Source organism: Dermacentor albipictus, chromosome 8 (assembly GCF_038994185.2).
Source record: "Dermacentor albipictus isolate Rhodes 1998 colony chromosome 8, USDA_Dalb.pri_finalv2, whole genome shotgun sequence".
In the NCBI taxonomy this organism is placed as follows: Eukaryota; Metazoa; Arthropoda; class Arachnida; order Ixodida; family Ixodidae; genus Dermacentor; species Dermacentor albipictus.
The window spans coordinates 32912278-32935252 of record NC_091828.1 but is presented as its reverse complement, the minus strand read 5'-3'; the positions used below and the strand labels follow the sequence as shown (position 1 = coordinate 32935252).

Sequence of the window (22975 nt, the reverse complement as noted above, 5' to 3'; positions counted from 1 at the left end):
GATAACTGTGCACGAAGCGTCCCGCTTATTTCTTGCACGAACCCTGAAGCTATCAACCTTGTATGTAGACTGCACACTTTCCAGGCCATGGGATTCGCTTCGGTTGAATGAAATATGTCCATCTTTTAGTGGGGGGGGGGGGGGGGGGGTATGAATTTCGCAGGTCTGGCACGCTCTTGAGCAGGACGCAATTTTGCTCATGCGCTGCAGGTATTAAAATTAAAAGCAAAGAAAAAAAAACAACTCAGGCTTTACGTGCCAAAACCGCGATTTAATTGTGAGGCACGCCGTAGGGGGCGACTCCGGATTGATTTCCACTAGTTGGTGTTCTCTAGCGCACACACAGTGCACGGCCGCGGGCATTCTTGCATTTCGCCGCGATCGAAATACGGCCGCGACGGCCGGGATTCGCTCCCGCGACCTCGTGCTTAGCAACGCAGTGCCAAAGCCACCAAGCAACCAAGACGGCAAAAAAAAAAAAAAATAAAGCAGCGAAGTCAGAAACCTGTATGAAAATTGAAACTGATGTATACTACACGATAGCATGCGGCTGCTATAGGCAACGTTGAAAAAAAAATGATGCAGTAAGCCGCCCCTGCTTGCCCAGCAGCGAGTGCATTCGGTTGTGTGGGCGATGCCTGACGCTGGGGTGAATCCTGGCTCAGGGATTCGGCATGGGCTTTCGCGCCACGGCCCTCTGCAGTGCAGCCCGAAACTCGGTGTTCAGGAAGTGCTCGGTGGAAGCCCGCACGGCAGCACGTCCGGACTCCATCAGCTGCCGGAGTTCCTCTTCGTCCACGGCTGCGTTCATCAAGGGTGCGGTTAGTTGTTATACCGTCACCGGCCTCCGCGTCTTCTGCTGTTCTGCCGGCATTCGGCTGTCGAACGTCGGCTGTCGAAAAAAACGTGCTTTTTAATTCGTTTTGGCCTACGGCAAGCCTTGGTCTCGTTTTCAGATGAGAAAAAAAGGTGTATAAAGCCTCAGGCCTAATACTTATTATTTTTCATATAACGTATGCAAACAGGGCTTTAAAATTGTGGTTCATCAGCATCATCATCATCAGCCTGGTTACGCCCACTGCAGGGAAAAGGACTCTCCCACACTTCTCCAACAAGCCCGGTCATGTACTAATTGTGGCCATTATTTTGTTGTTATGAAGACACAAAAAAATATTGTGGATGATTAACTGGATTCTGTTCCAACGCAATCCTACAACTCGTCAGCGTATTTTTATTTTATTGAATTTACGAAGCTATGTCAGAAAGAAAAACACGAAGCTGCCCACCTCTTATGCTTGTAACCTACAACAGGGTATACCTAGGGAGCGAATAACAGCAGTGACGTCTTGTAACAGTCTCGTTTTGCCGGATCGGTGTTTTGAAACTCCGTATCAATATATATATATATATATATATATATATATATATATATATATATATATATATATATATATATATATATATATATATATATATATATATATACATATATACATATATATATATATATATATATATATATATATATATATATATATATATATATATATATGTATATATATATGTTTAATCTTTATTGCATTGGTGCGGCTGTCATATGTAGCTTACGTAGAGGCTGAACGTAGGGACGCATGATTCCTGATTCGTGACACTCAGAAAATTCTTACGTAGCAGTGCCATCTAAAACGCACAAAATTTTACTCTCTTTCTTGTTGAACAAACCGGCATCAGATGTCTACACCAGCGCTGTCCTTGCGACTTCTTCCCGGTACCCTTATAAAACTGTATATCGCTAATTTGCATACGTTCTGGCTGAAGCTCTCCGTTTAAATATAACGTCACCGTCAACAGCGGCTCGAAAACATTCGTTATATGAGAAGAAATCAAAAATAGGGCCCCAACTTCATGTTTAGACACTGACGAGTCACCCTTAGAACGGAGGACCAGTTATTTTAAGTCGCACCGTGATCTCGATGCTAAAGCCCTTGACACGCGGTGCCTAATGAGTGAAATGCACTGGTGCACGCCAGCTGTAAGTTTTCCGTCCAGGATGTGGAGGAGGAAGTTGCGGCTTCTCGAAAGGCGCTGCTTTGCCGAGTCCGACAGCGATGTCGTATTTATGTACCTGCTGCTGAACTAAAGAGCATTTGCATTTGCCCTTACGGTGATGGCGAGATATACGCGGGGCTGCAGAGAAAAAAAAAACAGTGTAGGAGGGACTCACAAATATAGGTTCCCGACTTAGCAGTGCACGTCGGGTTTGGGACTGAGTCCACAACTCACGTTGGTACCCAAATTCAGCCGCAGCTGACGACGCGTCAGCTTCGTCAACTGTGGGTGGCCTCTCTTTCCAGGGTGGCCTTGTCTAGCCGTGGGACAGAAAACAAAATAAACGCTCGGCGCACCGAATAATACGATTTCGAGAGTCCCAATAAGCCTGCCATATGCAGCACGGTGCTTCAGTGCGGCAAACGCTGAAGAACCTTTTATTTGAGAACCAACGCGCGAATACACAGACCAGGAAAATGAGCACGACGCTTCGCTCATGTTTCTTGGCCGTGGTCTTTCTCTTGGTTTTAGAGGTCACACGATGGTGCTTTGCGATCAAAACACACAAACTCGCCCAGCTTACTGTTCCTAGATTAGGTGCATTTCTTCTAAACATTGCCGTTCGATCAGCTTGGCGACCGACTGATTACAGTATTTAGATGAGCTGCACGAAGTCACGTGGTCACCCGCAGCACTGTCTCAGCGGCGACGGTGTTCAGATGCTTTCGTGCTGCAGTGGCTGCTACACTTCCGTGGAAGCGGAATCTACCAATGTTCATGTACGAAGATGAGGATTTGCAAGAACCAAGCGCGGGGGGTCGAAATTAATGGAGGGCGCTGCGCCAGTGCGTCTGTCATAACCCCAACGTTGGTATGGGACGTTAAACACCATTTTTTAATTGACCGATCAGGTTGCGAGATTAGCTTATAGCCACAGTTTAGTGGGGGATGATGTTCAAGATCATGCGATAATGGGGTACTCTGCTTGAAAAGTGCCCTCATGAAGACTCTCATTGACCGTTTACAAGAGGTTCTGTGCTACAGTTTACCCACAAAAGCACCCTCAGACTCATGGACAACAGCGGGCCAGATGTCAAAGTGATTGCACATGAACTTTCGCCATGAAACTACTCATAATCAACAGCGTAGCTTTGAAAGATTAACCGCCAACTACTGTGCTTAAATAATTAACTACGCACGGCGAGAACCAAGGTTATGAAAGTATGTTGTGGATAGAACATTTGCTCTTCCTATATTTCGCGGGCTTTGTTTAACGCGAAAACAAAAATGCGCTGGACTTGCTACAGAATTGGACTTTTCCTAGAGCGTTCTACAATTTCACTGAAAAACTTAGCACAAAAGAGTTTGACACAGGCACAGGGAACAGACGAGGAACAAGTTCAGCCTCGTCTGTTTTTGTCTCTGTGTAGAACTTTTTTTTGCTCTAGGTTTCCCAGTCAACCTGTAAGGCCAGCTACCCCAGCAGTCAGTCTTTCTGAACTACAGCTCAGCAATTTCCTGAGTCGCAAGTTTTTCTCTAAGTTGAACTGTTGCGGAGATGAATAATTATTTTCACAACTATGCAACTAAACTATGCAAAAAGAATGTTTTACTTGCTTCACAGAGTGGTGGTCTTACGCTCCTGGTGGTCTTACGCTCCTATGCTCCTAATAGCACAGCCGACTAATTACACCTTGGCCAAAATTACCTCGAACGCCGCGTATCAACACCACATACGTTAACCGTATTGCAAGGCCAACGCTGCAAAAATTCGAGAGCTGACTCCAAATTAAAATGGGCCGTGCACGATGTCAACTCACGCTGGCATAAAATTTTGGCGAAATTTAATACGTATTGTTCTGTAATTGTTCAGGAACTCGAGTGTGAGAGACGATATCTGTTAAGTTCTGCCAGCGGTGCAACTACAAACGTTGATGGCGATTATGACTCATTTCTAGGTCTGTCATTACATAAGTGTATTCTGCCATTGTTACAACCATTAATATTGCATAGAATTACGATTTTAATTGAAAGAATGCATTCAGCGTTTCCGCCCTCTGGTACCGCAATGTGAGAACTGACCTGCAGACAATTGCCAAAGCTGTCGTGGAAATTGTAAATATTAACGCACACGAACTGATTTTCTTAAAGGCAGTTTCGAGTAACCTACAGATTGAACTGCGACGTGTAGTGAGCTTGTCTGCTTCTAAGTATCCCGCAAGAGTAATGTGTACATATATACTTTCCTTGCCCGAACGGCAGCTGAAAGCCGTTCACGTGCTTTAGCCGTCGCCGGACTGTCATTGTTCGTAAGTGGGACTCCTTAGCACACCCTCAAAATTCGGGCTTGATTGGACGATACATGGGCTTCTTAGCAGAGGAATAAATCGCTTAAGAGGGACAGGACTCGCTCTACCGCGCAAAACTGGTTTCCGTACTCGAAGCACGCGCTACTCGACGCTGCCAGCAAGGCGCAAATATGTGTCGCATTGAACGAATGACATTTCCTTCACATCACGTGTCAACCATTGCACCTCTTCGCTGACATTAGGGCGAAGGGGCGCCTACGTACCTGGTCGTCTGTTCGGACTGACCGCGGTCAGGTTGACGCCAGCTGAAGCGAGCTGGAAGGTGAGGAGGTTCGGCCTGTCCCCCGGGAACCCCATCACCTCGACCAGCGCCACGGTGTACTTGAGCAGTAGTTGCAGGTCCACGAACTGAGCCTGGAACATGCTGCGCATACGTCCCAGATCATCACCGATCGTAATCCAGCAATTGCTTAACTATGCCGCAAACAATGTACACGGTTGTTAAATTGCGACCTGTAACAACAGCTTAGGGGTCATCACCTTCGCAGCTGAAGCACAAGAACAGCTCAAGCAATACGTGTATTTCGACACGGTGTTCGGTTCGGAAACTCGCTTCCTGCGACCGCTGGGGCCTGTTCATAACTTGCCGAGTTGGTTGTCGCTACTGATAGTAATAGGTTGGACCTCAGTGGCATCATACCATGTGCATCCCGCTTCCTGACAGCACTATGTTCGTTAACACGTACCCACTAGCGCGCCGACTAATCTGGAAGTAAGAACACCGCCAGGGAGCACAGCGTCCTTTCACGAATTGATAACAGACGTTCTAACGAGTGTGTTGGCCAGGGAAAAGCAGTGGCTTGCAACTGATCGTTTTAGCAAACAGATAAACGTGCACTGTTGTCATTGCAGCCTCGTCCTGGGGAAGCTCCCTGCGCATTCACGGCTCAGAATGTGTACCGCGTGGCCGTGAACGTAGCAATAAAGAAGTTCAAGTCGCTCTTTTCTACAGCCACTGAGCGAATGCTTTACTATAGACGTCAATAAAAATTTTACCTGCCTTTCTGACGTAACTAAGTGACGTCGCAACGCTTTCTTGTAGGAATAGTTATTGTATGCACAAATGTACACCCTTTATTAAGCACCCCCTGTTGCACTGCACGTTATTGCTATCGCCTAAGCTTCACTACATTTATTTTATCTCTTCGAAAGAACGTAGTTGTCTATGTAAGAGTGCCCCTGATTATATACGCACCTAGCCGCGCGAAGACAACTCAACGAGCACCATGTATTCCAGCAACAAATGACGCGTGCGTGTCTTCAACAACGTTATTATTGTTAACGTTTTTTTTTGTTTCAGCTCTTCCTTTTCATTTTATTGCGGCATCTTGACGCACGCGTCATATTCTTCAGCGGCCGGCAAAATCACGGACTTGCGTCCTGCATGGCGTTCATCTCGTCGCTTCTAAACTTTGCTCTAACAACAAGGCCAAGTCTCAAAGCTTATTGCGACTCGCAGGATCTAACAAGCTGCTGGGATAGCAAGGCCTATAGTATTCTTATGCTGTAAAAACCCAGGACCTGCTTATTGTGCAAGATTTGAAAGAGATTGCGTGAAGCCTTGATTAGCCTTGATGTTCCAACGTCGACGCCACGTGAGTATAGGTACGGTCTGCACTCAGCGACCAGTAATTTGTGACCAACTGCACGGGGTGGCCTTTTAGAGCGCAGTTCTTAGGCGCCTGTTCGTGCGGTGAGCGTCGGCGTAACTGAGCGAACGAGCAGAGCGAAAGATGAAAGAGCGAACGCGGAGCGGAGCGGGGGTTGAAAGAAGCGATGAGAAAAGCGGGGGAGGAGAGTATGGTGAAAGGGTGAGAAGGAAAGCTTAGTGCGGCGATGATGCTACGAGATGGCGCAAGGATAGAGCGCGTCGTCTGGGAGGTCTGTCGGCGGCGGCTGCTGTGAGTCGCGCCCACGTGTCATCCACGTGCTGACTCTCGCGATATCTCGATTAGCGGGGCAGTCGCGCCACAGTTCGCTCCGTCTGCAAGGCACCGCACGAGAGAGATTTCCCGCGCCAGCCAATATTTCTTTTTCGTATTAGGGAGTATCGTAATCGTCGGTGAGTTTTTTTAGCAGCCGTTCTGCCTCGTGTCCTCCCTGTTTGACATGAAAGCCATCGAGTAGTGCTCACCCATTGAGGCGCACATGTCCCCCGCAGTGTACGGAGGCATCCTCGAAGCGTATGTACGAGCCCGTGGTCAAGTTGCCGCGTAGGTATCCGGGGGCGCTGGCATCACCGTACCGCTGCACGCCGCCCGACAGGCCTGTGACCTGCGGCGTGGTCGTAACTCTCTGAAAGAACCTCCATGCAGCCACAGATAATTCCCTTACAGCATGGCCATTGGGAGACCACGTCAACGTACGCGTGTAAATTTTCAGTAATGGCAGCGCTGTTATCGAGATCTTGCGACGCTTTACTCAACTAGAACGCAAAGTAACGCTATTGTGCAGCATAAGTGTTCTCGGCGAAAAGCCGTTGTAAGTGGATGAATACGCAGCAGCCGACTTGTTTACGGCATCCAGTAGGTAGCACCTGGCCTACCCCTTCAATATCTCTCGGGAGGTGGTTGTCGGAGCTATCTAAGTGAAATGGAAAACAATAGAAGCTCCGTGGGCTGGGTTGACAATGGCGGGACTGCTCATTCTAAGTGCCCGTATTCCGGTGTTCCATAATTTATGTATTTATTTATTTATTGAAGATAGCCCCAAAGGCCCTCATTACGAATATATTATACTAGGGAGGGGGGGGGTGGCACATAAGCATTGGTCACAGATTATGCTTATACATTATACTGACACACACACACACACACACATAAAAGAAAAAGAAGCTATATAACCATACTGAGAGGCTATATACGGGTAAACGTTCAACAATGGAGAAAGTACAACAAGAATTTATTCCCTCGATTATTGTCAGAATAATGCTGCAACTGACGGCATATTTTTCCTGTAGAAAGAATATACCAGTCATGAAGGACCTAACGTTCATTCAACACTATTAATAATCTTCCTACGCAGGTTACTTCACTGGCGCAAACTTTGGGACAAATTAATTACTCACCATGGCTTTTTTTTAGACAGAGACAGTGAGAGATAAACGGGGTAAGAAAGGCAGGAAAGTTAAGCGGAGAAGATTCTGGTTTGATACTCTGCACTGGAGGGAGGGTAAGGGGAAATGAAAGACGGAAAAAGTTTTTACAGTTGTAGCGTTCTGCCGCTCATCCCGGATTCACGAATGTCAGAATCACGGCGGCCGCCGCCGCTGCCGCCACCACCTTTTCAAATTCGGCTGGGGAGAGTGCACATTATTCTTCGCATTGGCAAATTCTGCCACGTCGTCAAATTTGGTAAAGGGGACCTTATTTGAGCCTATCAGAGAGGCCTATCAGAGACAGCCGCCTCCGATTGCCTAAGAATGCCACCATTAGCCAATTAGACGACATGGCGGAATTTGGAAGTGTGCAGAATAGTACCTCGGGCAACAAAATGCAGCTCCGCAAAACAAAATGGCAGTAATATAAGACAACAAGAACAAGAAATGGGCGCTCAGAAATCGGTGCAGCCAAGTGAGGCCCCAAATAAGGAACTTATATATGTTGCTCTGCACGCAAGGGCGTACTTAAAGGAAAGAAGGGAGGGGGGGGCAGCTATGGGGCTTCAGGCCTGCCGCCTGCCTTTGGAAATTTTGTCATGGTGTCACGCACAGCGACCACTACAACCAACTGCACCGGAATCTATTCTCGAATTCTGTCTACGATGTCTTTTCTCGCGGCGGAAACTACTCGCTGTCTCTGTAGGCTACATGGGTGAAACATCAAATTGACGTCCTTTTTAAACAGCGAAAACGCAAACCGCTCGGAAATGTGTTTCGACAGCCAGCCAGTGACCTTGCTCTTCGTGCCTGGCCCACACGCTGCAACCACCGAGCGCCCATCTGGACGCAAGCATGGCCCAGCGGCCCCCTACAACTCTGTTAACTCTCCCTCCACGTTTAGTTTTTTTTTATTCTTTACAGGCACGGTTGAGGTACCCACCTGTGCTTAAACATACCGCGAAAGCCGGCACATAGTACAAGTATTTTTTCCAATTATTAGCCTACCAAATTTCTTCCTCGTAGAATATGTTACGTAGAATACGTAGAACAGCCAGAAATCGTGCTCAATTTTTTTACGTTATTGCTGCATTGCTATAATTATCTTCATAATCTTCTGGCGCAGAGAGACTGCGTGGGTTTGGCCTCCATGGATGTGCTGACATAGCAAACGAGTACGCGCCTCGCCAGCGACGAGCTAACGTGCTAATCAAATGAAGCACACGTTATCCGGAAGTGACGTGGTTGTTTTCTCGCCCGCATTCAAGTTGCAAAATGTCAGGACCGCCAAAGCAGAAGTCGGTTGCCTTTAAGAGGACGGTAATTTTATCCACACAGAAAATCAACAACTATAGCACTCCCATATTTGTCCTCGTAATTCCGGAGTACCCTGTTTGACGTGCGTTTAAAAAAAATGGCTGTGGCTTAGCTAAGGTTAAGCCCAGGATGCGAAGCATACTAGCCTTTATTTTAGTTGTTGAACCACTGTTTAGCCTGGTGAACTGCTGTTGCTTGGCTATATTTGGTTCGGCTAGACGAAGAAACAACGCACGCGTTACTGTGCTTCGCCTTCAAGAGTGGAACGCGACAGCGTTCCCGTCGACCCGCCAAGGGATGTAAGACAATGGGCTACGGCGCAGCGACTACGCGCCCCGCATTGGACGCGGTGAGCGTCGAGCAACGCAGCGTTCGGCGCGGCAACGAAATGTGCGCCTGAGCAAGCGACGCACGCCTGAGCCTTATAAATTATGGTATCTTCGACTGGTCGCCTACACCCCCGAAGCAGAGTCGGGCAGATCCGTCGTTCCCCGAGCTCAGAGCTAGAGGACAAGCGCGCAAGCCGAACGTGCGACTCGCTCTCGGAGGAGGAAATGGCAGATGCGAAACCACGTGACTACTCAAAGCTCCCGGCGCTGCCGGAAAAACCGGCGGACGTGGGACGAGCGTTCGTCGAGACGCCGGCATGCAGTGGCCTAGGTTGCCTAGGTTACGGTGGGCCGTCGCCAACAGCAGCGACGCAGCGCTGCAATGAGGTTTCAATCTCGACGACTGCTCCGACGACAGGGCTCGGATCACCTCAGAGCGCTCGATGATGGAGGAGAGCAATCGAGAAGAACCAGCCGAACGCAGGGCGCGCACGCTCTTTCAACCAGCCGAAGACAACGCCGCTCGCGAGAGCGCTCCAGAACACTCAGAAACGACCAGCCGAAGATGGCATTAGAAACAGCTCGTTTCTAAGGCAACACCGCATTCACTAGAGGCGCTTTTGTACCGCTTTGAAGCACCGTACTCGTGGCTCAGTGGTAGCGTCTCCGTCTCACACTCCGGAGACCCTGATTCGATTCCCACCCAGCCCATCTTGCAAGAGTTGAGCCAAAGCCATCTAGACACAGTCTCTGTAGCACGCCCCAACCTTCGCTTCTCATTCCAACGAGCAGCTCTGTCTCCAGAAGGCATCTCACCTCGTGAGTGTCTAGCAGAGGCAAGCGCAGCTGCTTATATACCGCCGCGACGCCGCGAGCGACGGCGCGAGTTGGACCCCGTTTCTCCTCTGTCGTGACGTCACGGTGTCACGTGGTATTGAAGGCGACACCGCCGCTCCTGAGGAGCTGGGTTGAGCTCTCGTAATATGCTTCGCATAAAAGTGCGCCATTTCCAATTTGCTCGACGGCACAGAAGATCCCTGTAGCTGGGAAGAGTTCTTGGAAAAGAAACTCTGATAGTGCAACCATGGACAGCGACGATTGAATCGCGAAATCCGGTGTAAATAAACGTTCGCGCTGAGTTTGCTGCAGTGGTATTGTGCGCTGGTAAGACTTATGTCTCGTTTAGTTATCCCCAGATGACGATTTGTCTTGTATGCGGGCTTTTATCGTATACCTCCTTTCTCTCTTTTTCGTATCGCCGGTGTATGATACCGAGTACTATGCGCATGATTCTCTGTGGACAAACCTTTGCACTTTCTTTCTATTCAGTCGGTCCTTCGGTAGTGCAATCAGTAGTCCAATGTAGATACTCGCTTGTGGCCAACGCCGTAATCCTCCCTTTGCATTTATTTCTACCCGCATACCCCTACCTCCCCCCCCCCTCCTGCAAAAAAAAAAAAATTGTTGCAGCACGAAGACGTGTTGTCAACTGATCAAATTGCGGTTTTGTCGTATTTTCTTATGCGACAGCCCAACCTCACTCTACCCCCCCACCCCCTCCTCCACACATAATTTCCAGCTACGCCACTGTATGCACCTGACAGCGTAGCTCTATGTTTGAGCCACTAAACTGAACAAATTATTCAGTCAATCAATAAATCGGAAGACATACAGATAGAAATATGCAGTTTTACCATCCCAACGTAGCGGAGCGCTTAAGATTTTCCGTACGCGATCGACAGTTTACTGCCTCGCATTTATTGCGATAGCTGTTATATAACAGACGCTCTATGCTCGTTCCCGCCGTCGGCAGTGCTACCGACGTCGTGCTGTACTTTAATCGGCAGGGCATGGGGGGCCCACGCCGGAGAAGCGTTAGGGTCTCCAGATCCGCGGAATGAATTTTGCCGAAAAAAACGAATAAACGAAGACGATGCGCAGTCAGCTCTCCTCTCAATATGCTTGATGGCGGAGCTAGGACAGCGTTGCACCTTGCGCTGATAGCATGAGTGTTGTACGCACGCACCAAGCTAACGTTAGCCAATAATTAATCGGGCGCTCACTAACGCCAACGGTTTCTGTCGCGCACCACCGAGGTGCGACGCTCCTCATCACTCCAGCATTGTGAGATGCCTGGCAGCTGCAGGGGCGCTGTTTCTTTTGCTCAACAATGGCCTCGTGTGCTGCGTCACACCAACGTGTCACACCCGCGCGTAGCCGGAACACTCAGAACGAATGCAAAGGTAAATCTATAGCTTGTTACCGCCGTCCGTGCGTGGCTGTTCAAGCGAAAGTTCCAAATTTGGCTTGTAAGACATCGCACGCTGTTTTGCTGCATTAACTCATCGAAGTGTGCTAAATTGCCAGTGAAAAGCACATTTAATCGCGAAACACAAAAGACTAGGAACACACACACACAGTGCGTGTGCACTGCTATTCTTCGGTGTTACGCGATTCAGTGCGCTTTCCACTAGCAAGCATGCCGTACCAACTCCTCAAACTTCAACTTCATCATAGAAGCGCATTGTATACGCACGTGTCTATGAGAGGGCTCCGTCATGAAATTAAAGCAAAAACACGGAACGATAGAGCAAAGACACCAAACAAGGACAACGCTTGCTACGCGCTTAAGACGGATGCCCAATACAGGACGAGACCACGAGGGGATCGTAATGTCTCAGAGTGTGCACCGACCTGCGGACAGTGCCGCGAACCGCTCTTGCCTTCCGGGACGCCATTTGCGAAATGCATTCATAAGTAAATGCAGAAGAGCGAACCATGAGTGTGACCGCGTGAGGGAACGCCAAAATGGGACTGCTTGCACCCCGGGTGAACCTTCGGTCTCCCCCCCTCTCGGGCTTCCTTAAATAAGCCTCCTTTCGAAATAGACACGCGAGTTGAGGTGGCGAGCGCCGGCGTGGGGGGTGCGGAAGCAACCGGAGCAACGCACCCCGATTGACTCAAGGATTGAAAGCTCGGTGCCTCGTGACGCCTTCCGCTGCAGAGGAACTCGTTCACGATGAGGATAGCTATAGGGGCTTGTTGGTATGGCATATCTTATTTTGCTGTAGCGCAAGCTGAGCGCTGTGTTTGTCAGATGTGCCTTTCTATTGTCGTTGTTCAGCTTGCGCTACAACAAAATAAGATATCTCGTTCACGAATACGTGATCTTCCATGCGAGAAGATGTTGGCACGTTGTTGATGATGATACGTTGATGACATAACAAAACTCCGGTTAGCCACAATGACTGAGTACGGTGTGAAGAGTGGGATGGTCAAATAATTTTATTTTGCGGCTACTTCCTGCCTTCAACTAGAAAACAAGAACATATAGAAATGATAATTATGGCGATGATAAATATCATTGTAATATCTGCGATGGAGGTAATAAATAAGGAAACCTGGGGAGTTATGGAGGAGAGGGGTTATTGTGAGCCGACTTATTCGTAGCGGTCTATGCATTTCGGACACCGGTGATTGGCTGAAGCTGTACCAACGGTCAGGGCACAGGCTGCCCCAGCCAGTCTCCGCTTCGGTGGTACGACTCCAACCAGCGGTGGTCGATATGCTCAGTCCATTAGTTGGCCTCCCACAGAATAGCCCTCTCGAAAAGCTGTCGCTAAATGGCATATATGCCCATATAAGTTACTAGGCTAGCATACAATAACATTTTGTTTATTTTTCTACCATGTTCCTGCCATTTCTTCGTCCACAGTTTCCGCTTGACAGTGAAGGTCTTCTAGAATTCGCTAAATACACGGTTTGCACCTCAATATCCACCAAGGTAAAACACCGACGTACAGTATTAGTTCTAAAGTAAGCGAGTATTTTAAATCAAATATCTCCTTGCGAATCCTCCCGGAATTAAAATAATAATATAATTATGGCTTTTTACGTGCCAAATTTCATGATCCGATTACGAGGGACCCCGTGGTGGGGCACTCCGGTTAAATTATGACCACCTGTGGCTGTTTAACGTGCACTTAAACCTACGTACACGAGCGTTTATTTATTTAATATTTATTTTTTGCATTTAACCCCCATATAAATGCAGCCAGTACGGTCGCGATCGAACCTGGGCAACGTCATTTCCCCATATATTAAGAAAAAAAAAACTATTTGAGTCGCTAAACACGCTACACAACGTGAGCTGTCGGCTGCTCCAAATGTACATCAAAATGAAAAAAAAGTATGCGCGGGTTCTAGATCTTTTGCCTGGGAACCAATAAGACAGGCGTGCGACCACATAAACTGTTCCTGAAGTTAGCGATATGACAATATAGGCGCCTATGACAATATAGCACATTATGCCATTTTAGAGACTCTAATTGAAGCCGGAATCGGTGGCCGCAGTTTTCAGTGGCTGTGCAGTTATTTGACCGACAGGCATTTCTTTGTGATGACCTAGGATGGCGCCACGACTCAACACCAAACGTACCGTGGAGTACCGCAAGGCGGAGTGTTGAGCCCGACGCTATTCAACCTAGTACTCGTTGGCCTAGTCCGATGCTTGCCCAGCACAGTTCAGGTATCAATCTATGCCGATGACATCTGCATTTGGGCGTCTGCTGTAACATGACTTCAGGTACGAGCACGGCTACAAAAGGCCGTGCTCGTACCTGAACACCTTAACATCACTGTACTTGCGAAAACAGAACCTAGAGCTGTTTTCAGAGAAATGCTGCCTTGTTACTTTCACTCGGAAGGCAACGAAGCGTTACTCTGTAAGTGTCAATGGACAAGCAGTTGCAAATGCACGGAAACACCGCTTTTTAGGTGTAATTATCGACCGCGACCTATCATGGAGTCCGCATGTTTCACACCTAAAGAGGAGGTTGAGGACAATAATACATTTCCTCAAATTTCTCGGCGGAAAGTCATGGGGCTCATCGGTTCGGTCAATGCTGCAGCTTTATAACGCCTTGTTCCTCGGTTTCGCAAGATACAGCCTCCCTGTACTTGGTAACACCTGCAAAACAAACCTGCGTGTACTCCAGGGAATACAAGCTCAAGCGCTAAGGACGTGTCTTGGTCTTCCGAGGTGTGCGTCTACAGCGGCAACGATTGTCATAGCTCGAGATCACCCAATATCAACGTACGCCCTCAGGGCACATATTCGACACGTTGCCCGACTACCTTCTCACCATCTTGCAGCTCTACCCGCAGAAACGCCACACGCAACTATCAGTCGTATAATTGTTGCCAATCGTACCTCATTGCCATCGAACTACATGCCAGCAGCAAGACCATCCTCACTTTTATGGTGTCTGCACAGACCTGAAATAGCCTCACCATCCCAGGAATCACGAAGAAGGCTAGCATGCCATCGTTTGCCCTGAAGCAGGCCACATTAAAGCTTTTACATGAGGTGCACAGTAGCCGTGTACACGTTTACATCGACGGCTCAGTCACATCGGCAAGTTCAGCTGCTGCTGTGGTGATACCAACAAGACCCGTCAAAATACAGCTAAAAACGTCACATGTATCATCAACGACAGCTGCTGAACTGGTAGCCTTGCGTGCGGCTCTTCATCTCATTCAGGAGGAACCACCCGATGAATGGTCAGTCTTCTGTGATTCCAAGGCAGCCCTACAGAGTGTACTCTCAGCACTGCGCCATGGATCACATGAACAGCTCGTCGCAGAGATCAGAGAAGTACACCATCGCATAGTTGACGAAGGACATGATATCCTGTATCAGTGGCTACCTAGTCACTGTGGCATACATGGCAATGATCGAGCAGACGCAGCTGCCCGATCTGCCCATGACGGTGTCAACTGCGTGGCCATTCCTCTTTCGAGAGCCGACGCAGTGAAAAAACTTGCCGTACTTGCACATGACCTGACGTTAGCGCAGTGGAATTCATCCGATTTCACAAGTGCACGCCTTCATACCCTAGACCCTAATTTGCAGCTCCATATTACGCCCAAGCTTCCACGACGTGACTGCACCCTTCTAGTTCGTCTATGGCTTGGAGTAGCACTTTCAAATGCGTACTCTTTTCTTATCGGAATGTCCAACAGCCCACTTTCTGACTTCTGCGGGTGCAATGAAACAATCGCGCACCTTCTTTGTCAGTGATCTCGTTTCAACCCGCAAAGAGCAGTCCTCTCAGCCACCCTTGACAAACTGGACAAGCGCCCAATGACAGAAAACAAGATCCTTGGAAGCTGTACGTGAACATCAGCGCGATCGGCTATGAAGGCACTGCTGCGGTATTTAAAAGACACTGGACTTTCTGACAGATTGTGACTTCACTGTGTGACGCAGGATTGTACGGTGACGCTGCATAACACTAGGAACGACTTTGCGGGCTGCGTGACAGTACCCACAGAAACAGTTTGTGTGCACGTGCATGTGTGTGTAGTTTGATTTTTCTTTATTTCTTCTTATTTTTTATCCTTCTCTCTCTCACCTATCGCATCCCCTTGCCCCTCCACCAGTACAGGGTAGCCAACCGGAGATAATCTCTGGTTAACCTCCCTGTCTTTCCTTTGCCTTTCTCTCTCTCTCTCTCTCTCTAGCGATATCTACCCGGTGTTTCAGCGAACCCTTGCAAAATTTTTTAGAGGTTACCTGTGGCAGATAGCACAATACTATAGTTACTGAGCCGGTCTACTCGAAGAGGCGGACATTACTCGCACAAAAAAATAAAAATGCATAATCGACTAATAAAAAAATTCACGAATTACGTTTTTACATAATTACCGAATGGCCCATATTGCAATTCACAAATTGTAGCGGTGGGGTTCGCAAGGCGGATCCACTTGAAACAAATTCTCAGGATAACCCCAGTATACTTTGCGGAGAAGGGCATTGGTGTTCCAGTTACTGTCGGCCACAGACAACCTTGAAGAATTTCTGAAAGTGTTCGCTGGAACACCCTATATAACGAATTATTTATGCAGCGTCCATAATTTAATAGAGCGCGTGCTTTTTAAGTATCAACTCAATGATCGCTGGCAGCGGCACCCGTGAATCGACGCTTTGGCTGTGGAGCATCGTTCCCCACTGAATGTCCAACGATCCTGAATGCCCAGCCGAGACGGAATGCCCACTGTTGGACATTCCGTCTGTAATTGGACACTCAATCTCTTTGGACATTCAGGCAGCAATCGCCAGAGAAGCGGGATTTGACCCTCGCTGCAGTGCAATCTTCAGTTTTTTTTTTCCTTTTTTTGTGGCGACAAGAGCATAAGAAGTAAACACGCGTGAAAAATGGACGCGACTGGCAGCACAATTTCTAATTATTCCATGTAAAGTGCGCATGCGCAGTTGTCTGTTTTCATTGTGATAAACGTCTTCTTAAGCTGTGTTGGTTGTTTTGTAATTTTGATAGCTGAAGCTTTTTGAAGGAACCAGTGCCCTTCATATGCTGCAGCGGATAGCCGAGATGGCACCAAGAGTTTGCGCACAACGCTCATGTCTGCTCGAGCGATCAGGAAGGCAGTGGCGAAAGTAAATGTGCCCATAACATCTTGTTTTCCGTCACAGGTCGTCGTGTGCGTGGCGCATGAGGCATATGGTCAAGGAGTAAGTGTCATTGTGATGTGTAACACTGGACGAATAGGGTGCGACGTTTTCTATACGAGCTTAAGGTTAATGCTTAAGGTTAAGGCTATTAGGCTTAAGGTTTGCTATTGAGACGACATTATTCACGAGTCCTTGCACACCTGAAGATGCCTGAAGCAGCAATAAAGAAAACAAAAACCTCACAAGCTCTTCGGCAACGCCTCTGCTATGCAAAAGTGGCCCACGATTGATTGTCTCACAGCGACGTTCGTTTCGTTATCACGCTAATCGCTATCGGAACTGACGCTTACCGGATTACCGGTCAGCGAGAGGACCATCTGTCGTGGCAGGAGTTTTGTGAATGCGGGTTCAGTTCACCGCTAATGTATTACAACTAAGCTGACAAAGCGACACAGCAGCCAACACGCACCACGGCTTCAAAGCCTGAGTCACTCACTGTGTTTCGTGCTATGTACACTTGGTAACGCGCCCTTCATAACGGTAAGGTGAGTTAATTGAAGTCGCCAGTCGTCAAGCTAGCCGAATAAATCAGGATAGACCTTTTAAAATTTGTAGCATGCACTAAGAGCTTCGACAACGCATAATTTTTATGTGATCATCAGATAACGCGTGAGGGCACAGACCACGACAAACCCATATATCATCGCAAGAAGATATTATATGTCATCATGGCGACAGGCACGTAGTTGCTGGTAGTTGGATGTGCAGTTACTATCGTTTTGCTGGCCTTGTCAATTTATAATAGCGTATATTTGATTTTATTTAGATGTGTACGTGCCTAATCAGCTCATTTTCTCCTACTCTGGGAACGGGTACTTTATGTATGACTTCCATATGGAGCACCTGCGCAAGTAATGTTTCATTAAAGTCGCTTGTTCTACAAGCTAGTTATAGGTACGGCTTCTTGTACAATAAACAAACAAAGCAACAGGAAGGTGGCCAGCTACCTTCCTGTCACTTTGTCTGTGTCTGCCTCGCCATTTTTTTCTCTTTTTCAAGTTTGCTGGTGCGTTCTCTTAGTATAAAGACGCAATTTTTGTTCTCTTGATCACCGGTCGAACAGCCCTTATTTCGCTTACCTTGATGCGAGTGAAGTTGGCCACGTGACGCTGCAGTCGGCCGAAGGCGAATGCGAAAGCCGGCAGTGGCCGCGTGTCCAGGCCTGCAGCCTCTTCCTTTAGCGCCACGGCCAGCAGCTCGTCGAAGTACAAGTTGGTGCGCCTCACGGGGTCGTCGTAAGCACTCAAGCCGGGAACGGCCTCCGCTCCGGAAAGCGCAATTTGACGTCCTGCGATTGAGGATCGTGCGATCGTGCGATCGCTGAAGTGCATGCGCACTGTGATGTCGTATACGGCTTGCCCTCGTTTTCTAAAATGAGGATAGACCACGTTGTTTTCCGCATGTTAGGCAGCGCGAAGGCAGACATGGGTTCCAAACAGAAACAACGCTTGTCTACGTCTCCCTTTCTTCTTTTTGGCTCTTTTGTCCGCTTCCGGGATGTTTAAAAATATGGAGAACCAACTAGCCAGGACACATAACCTACACCATGACCTAGACGCTGAACTTTTTCTCGGCTCAATGACAATTCTAATATAATTTCTGATGGCATCCCCTTTGGAACGTGGCGGCGAAAGACAGTTCCGTAGCCGTCTTCAACTGTTGTGCTGCATGTATTGCAGCCTATAGCCCCTTCCTGTCTCTATTTTATCCTCACAACTTTTTTTTTTAGTTTACCCTTTCTTTACCCACCTAATCACGCAAAGCGCCTCGCCTCGGCAGAAAAGCGCTGCTCTGAAATAACACTCCTCTGTCATTGATACAGCCAGCAGTTATCTATAGATGCACTAATCCCAGTGTGCGTGCTGCTGAGTGGTGTGCGAGGCGCTCAATAGATTGTGCCACCTCTGCGGGAGTGGAGGCGGCAGGCGGTTTCGGCGGTCGTGTAACTTAAACCCAGAGCACGGTGACCCGCAGTGAAACCCCCGTGCGCGTGGGTGTGCGCGAGAAGGTAGAACAGATGAGGGGACGGCTGCGCACCCTGCATTACAGCCTCGCGTTCTTACTTTCACTTGCGTAAATGTTGTTTTTGTTAAAGTTAGCGCTCTTCGAGTTTCCCTCTACTTCCGAAAACGTAAAATATTATTATTACCTTTAGCACCAGCTCATGGACACGAGCGTCACGAGCAGCTGACTACGACATTTGTTACCCAGCAGTCGTCGTGGTGTGCCATTGAAGCGCTGTGACCACTTCGTCGAGGGACGGCGCTGTCGTCTACGCTCTAGGGTCGAGGTGCGTTGCCGAGTGGAGGGACGTTCTAGAACACGTAGTTGAGATTTTCGAGCGCTCTGATAACCTGGGAACAGCAAACGTGGGCAAGAAAGATGGCCCCATCGTGTACGATCGTTTCTCGTGCTTCGATATAGGCGTTGCACGCCGTAACGTAAGATTGAGACAGGCGCATAATTTTACGTTTCGTCGATGGCGGCTTTACAAGGCATGGTCAAGTTGTCGCTTGTCGCAGTACGTGCTTGATGTAACCGGAATTATTTCGGACGCTGCCGCCGACTTTACAGCGAAACTGTTGACAACTCGAATGATGACGCGCACGTAACGCAAGAAAACTGTTTCACTGTCGTCAGCAAAAGTAACGACACCTGCGAGCGCGCGGCTGGGCTAGGCTGAACATGCATAACAGCTCCGCGTACTACCTCACCACTTGACCTCGAGTGCGGTGTCGATACCCATGCAGCGTGCGTGCCCGTCCTATTTTGCCCGCTTGCATGGCCGTGAGCTCTATCCTATTCATCGGGATATCGGTTTCTTAGTTCTGCGCGAGCCACCGCCTGCAACGCTCCTTATACGTGGCGTGAAGGGTCGGGAGATATCGGCGCCCCAGCTGTTACCTCGGGCTAACACCTGCGAGATCGTCCTGAGACCGACACCTCCGCATGCAGTGGTGGTGGGTGTCAGGCGCACGCGGCCAGGCGGCTCAGGCACAACTCTCGAAGCGAAGCCTGGCGCGTCGGACAGAGCGAACACTGAACACTGAACACTGTCGAGACGCGCATTGCGCTAGTCTCGACACCGGGCGCGCTCAAGCGGAGGGGAAGCATAGCTGGTGCGGCGATGCGGTTCGGTATTGCTTCGGTATAACGCGGCCTCACGCTTGCGGAAGTTTGGTACCTTTTCTCACGACAGCGCGTTGTCGAATGCACGGGGGCACCAGGGAAGGCCGTGCTCTCACCCATCGTAGTGATTTCAGTGTTGTGTCTATTGCTGGTTATAAGTTGGGTTAGCAAAAAACTAGTCATAGCTCGCACCTTCCTTTCTTCTTCGACATCACCACAACCTGACAATGTGTATGTAGGTATACATGGAATTTAACCAAACACCGAACCAAGCCTACCATCCGAGCGTTGTAAAAACTGAGCTATGGCTTCTTTCCGTGAAATAACGTAATTCTTGCACTGTTGCTTTGCTACATTGCAAAATGGACTGGGTCAAAAAAAATACAGTTAAAAAGGTTAAAGCATTAGAAAACATTCCGGTGTAGGAATACTGTTAAGATAGCGCAAATTCAACGTTTCCGAGAAATTTTCTTTGCGAGTATGTCACGAAGGGAAGAGTTTCTGTTAGGCACAGCGAAGAATCGAAATAGGCTATAACGAAAACACAAAATTTGTGCGGTTTACCGCCGCAAAGCCTAAGAGCGGTTTATGAAGGACGCCGCAGTTGGGTCGCTTCCGATTATTATTTGTTGTGCATCCAATGCGTGGTGTGCACGAGTCCTTTCGCATTCCGTTCCCATTGGTATGCAGCCTCCCCGGCGAGGATCGAAGCCATGACCTCGTGCTCGGCAGCGGAACGTCATGCCTACTTGGGTGTACCACGGTGGGTAATACCGAAGATCTATAGCCAGGATGAAACGCAAATTTTGAACGTCACTCTTATGAAGGAAATGTTCTGTAGAATCGCGTTGTGAAAGTTTATTTGGTGCTGGCGTGTTGTACGTTTCCATTTACTTTGAGCGCGATCAAGTCTATATAGAAGCGCAGCTATTGCGACAATCTCGTTGTCGGTGCGACATTTTTGTGCTGTGGCCGACCTACCGAAGCCTGGGCAAACAGCATTCTGCAGGCTGGTTTCTTTTTTTTCGGCGTCACGCAAGCCTGTCGCGTCAGAGGCGTTGTCGGCCTAAGGTGACAGGGCATCTCTCAGCTACAGTCTGGCCGTTGTCTAGTCGCGTTTGTCGTTGTCTTGTAGCGCAAAAACTACACGAACATTTTGGCATTTGGCACCCATCGAAATATGGCCGCCGCGACTGGGACCGAACTTGCTAGCTCAAGCTCAGCAGGACAACTGCGTAGCCTCTAAGCAACCGTGGCGGTTTGTTTACATTCACTGGTCTGGCGTGTATCCCAGGTTTCCTTTTTTTTTCATTTTCCCCAGGGCATTGTATTGCCGAGTATTAAGATTTAATTTAACGCGTTTAGCAGTTGTTTCTAATTTTTGAGTAATGCGAAATATACTGTCTGAGGCTCAATGCTGCCTCGCTTGAGGCAAGCATGGTCGTCCGAAGAAAAAATTACGCGAAATAATATTAACGCTACGGCCTGCTTCTGTCATCCGCGTCACTCCAGGCGAGAACATTACGCAAAAGATGAAATAAACACGCACTTGAAGAAAAAAAAAGAAGGTTTGATGGACAGATCGCGAGTGCATGTCATCGGTATAGTTGTAGCTATTGCCAGGCACAGCGAAGTGGGAATAGATGAGCCGACAGCGTCGCCCCCACCAGGCGCAAAAAAACCCTGCTATGACATAGTTACTGGAATGGCGAACATTCGCAATTTAACCTAACTATCCAAACGCGTCTGTACGCTCCACTACCTCATCGAAGTTGCGGAGCAACTTTCCCTCTAACTTTCATTCCGAAATTACGGCACCCTGTGCAGCAGTGCCCGACTCGTTGCGCCGTGAGTGACACACGTGCTCACCTGACCAGCACAGAAGCAGAAGGTGATTGAACATTTGCACCGCCATCATTCCAGTGGAAAATGCTCGATTTGGTAGCACTGGCAAAACGTTTCTCTTCTTGTCCAAAGGAGAAATATCCAAAATAGGCTAGGCTTCTTGTGCGAACGCAGCGTTCACTGCAACGGCTCAGACGAACGTGACTCTTGATCTTTCAGTGGCAGCAACAGTAAAGAGTTGCTGTCGCCATGGCATACTACTGCAACGCGCATCTGTATTTCCACCTCTAGGCTGTCCACTCCCTATCGCGCACTTCTCACAGTACAAAATAACCTGACTCCGCTTTTCAAAGCCGGCCGAACGCAGCTTCACAGATTCCGCAGTATAGAAACTTTCGTCCCCATCAGCTATTCCCCGCAGCTGAAGAAACAACAGGAATCGCCGAGAGGCGTCATGTGGGGCACTGTAAAACGGAAGAAATAAAACCGCCCTTCGCGCCTGTTATTTTCTACAGCCAAAAAAAAAGATAATAAGGGGGGGGGGGGGAGGGCAATGTGCCTGCGAAAGCGACTTCCAAGCGCATCGTGTGGCTTCGAAAACTGTTAAAACAAGATGTGCGTGCAGGGGAGGGAGGCCGAAAGCGCGGCCACATTGCGGGCGACGTCTGTCGTCCCATCCGCTTTTCTGTGTTTTATCACGTTCCAGGTGTCACGCCTGCTATGTGTTTCTTTCTTTCTTGTTTTCATTCATTCATTCATTCATTCATTCATTCATTCATTCATTCATTCATTCTTTCTTTCTTTTTGTTGGCACGAGGAGGAAGCTGTCCGGAATCCGCTGCGCCAGTCCATGTTTTCAGAGTGTGACCATAATCGCCACGGTCTCCTGCATCACTATGTTTTTAATTAAGGGTGCTTCGGACTGATGCCGCAGCTTTTCACCGTGGGTATCATAGGCAGTATTTTCTTTAACGTACTTTTTTCCCTTGAAGATGGTGTGTTTTCGTTCACAATGCACGTTGTACGTTGCTTTACGTTGAACTAAGTTGTATTCTTTCACTCAGATCTGTCTTCAGAACAGTTAAGCGCTTAACGATGACGGCGATTCTTATCAGCGCGCAGCGGAATGCGTTTCAATGAATCTAAACTCTAGCAAGCGTGGTATTTTTCATTTCCTGTTCCCGACTCCACACAGCTGTAACAACCTCAAGAAAACCGCGGCTACACTCTACGGAAGCCCGCTTTCGAGCGCATAATTGTTCATCGTAGTAAACGACAAGGACGCTTGTATCTGTGATGATGAAAT

The 22975-nt window shown here is 48.4% G+C and overlaps 1 protein-coding gene across 1 annotated transcript; it reads right to left on the bottom strand.

Annotated features, from left to right (window-relative positions):
• Window positions 1-250: 250 nt before the first annotated feature.
• On the bottom strand, window positions 251-22082 carry LOC135901548 (uncharacterized). Its single transcript, XM_065431386.2, has 5 exons — window positions 21694-22082; window positions 17775-17983; window positions 6553-6692; window positions 4622-4782; window positions 251-801 (listed from the first exon to the last, which is right to left on the bottom strand). Exons 1-5 carry the CDS (start codon window positions 21740-21742, stop codon window positions 662-664), a joined length of 699 nt encoding a protein of 232 aa, XP_065287458.2. The 5' UTR covers window positions 21743-22082; the 3' UTR covers window positions 251-661.
• Window positions 22083-22975: the final 893 nt, after the last annotated feature.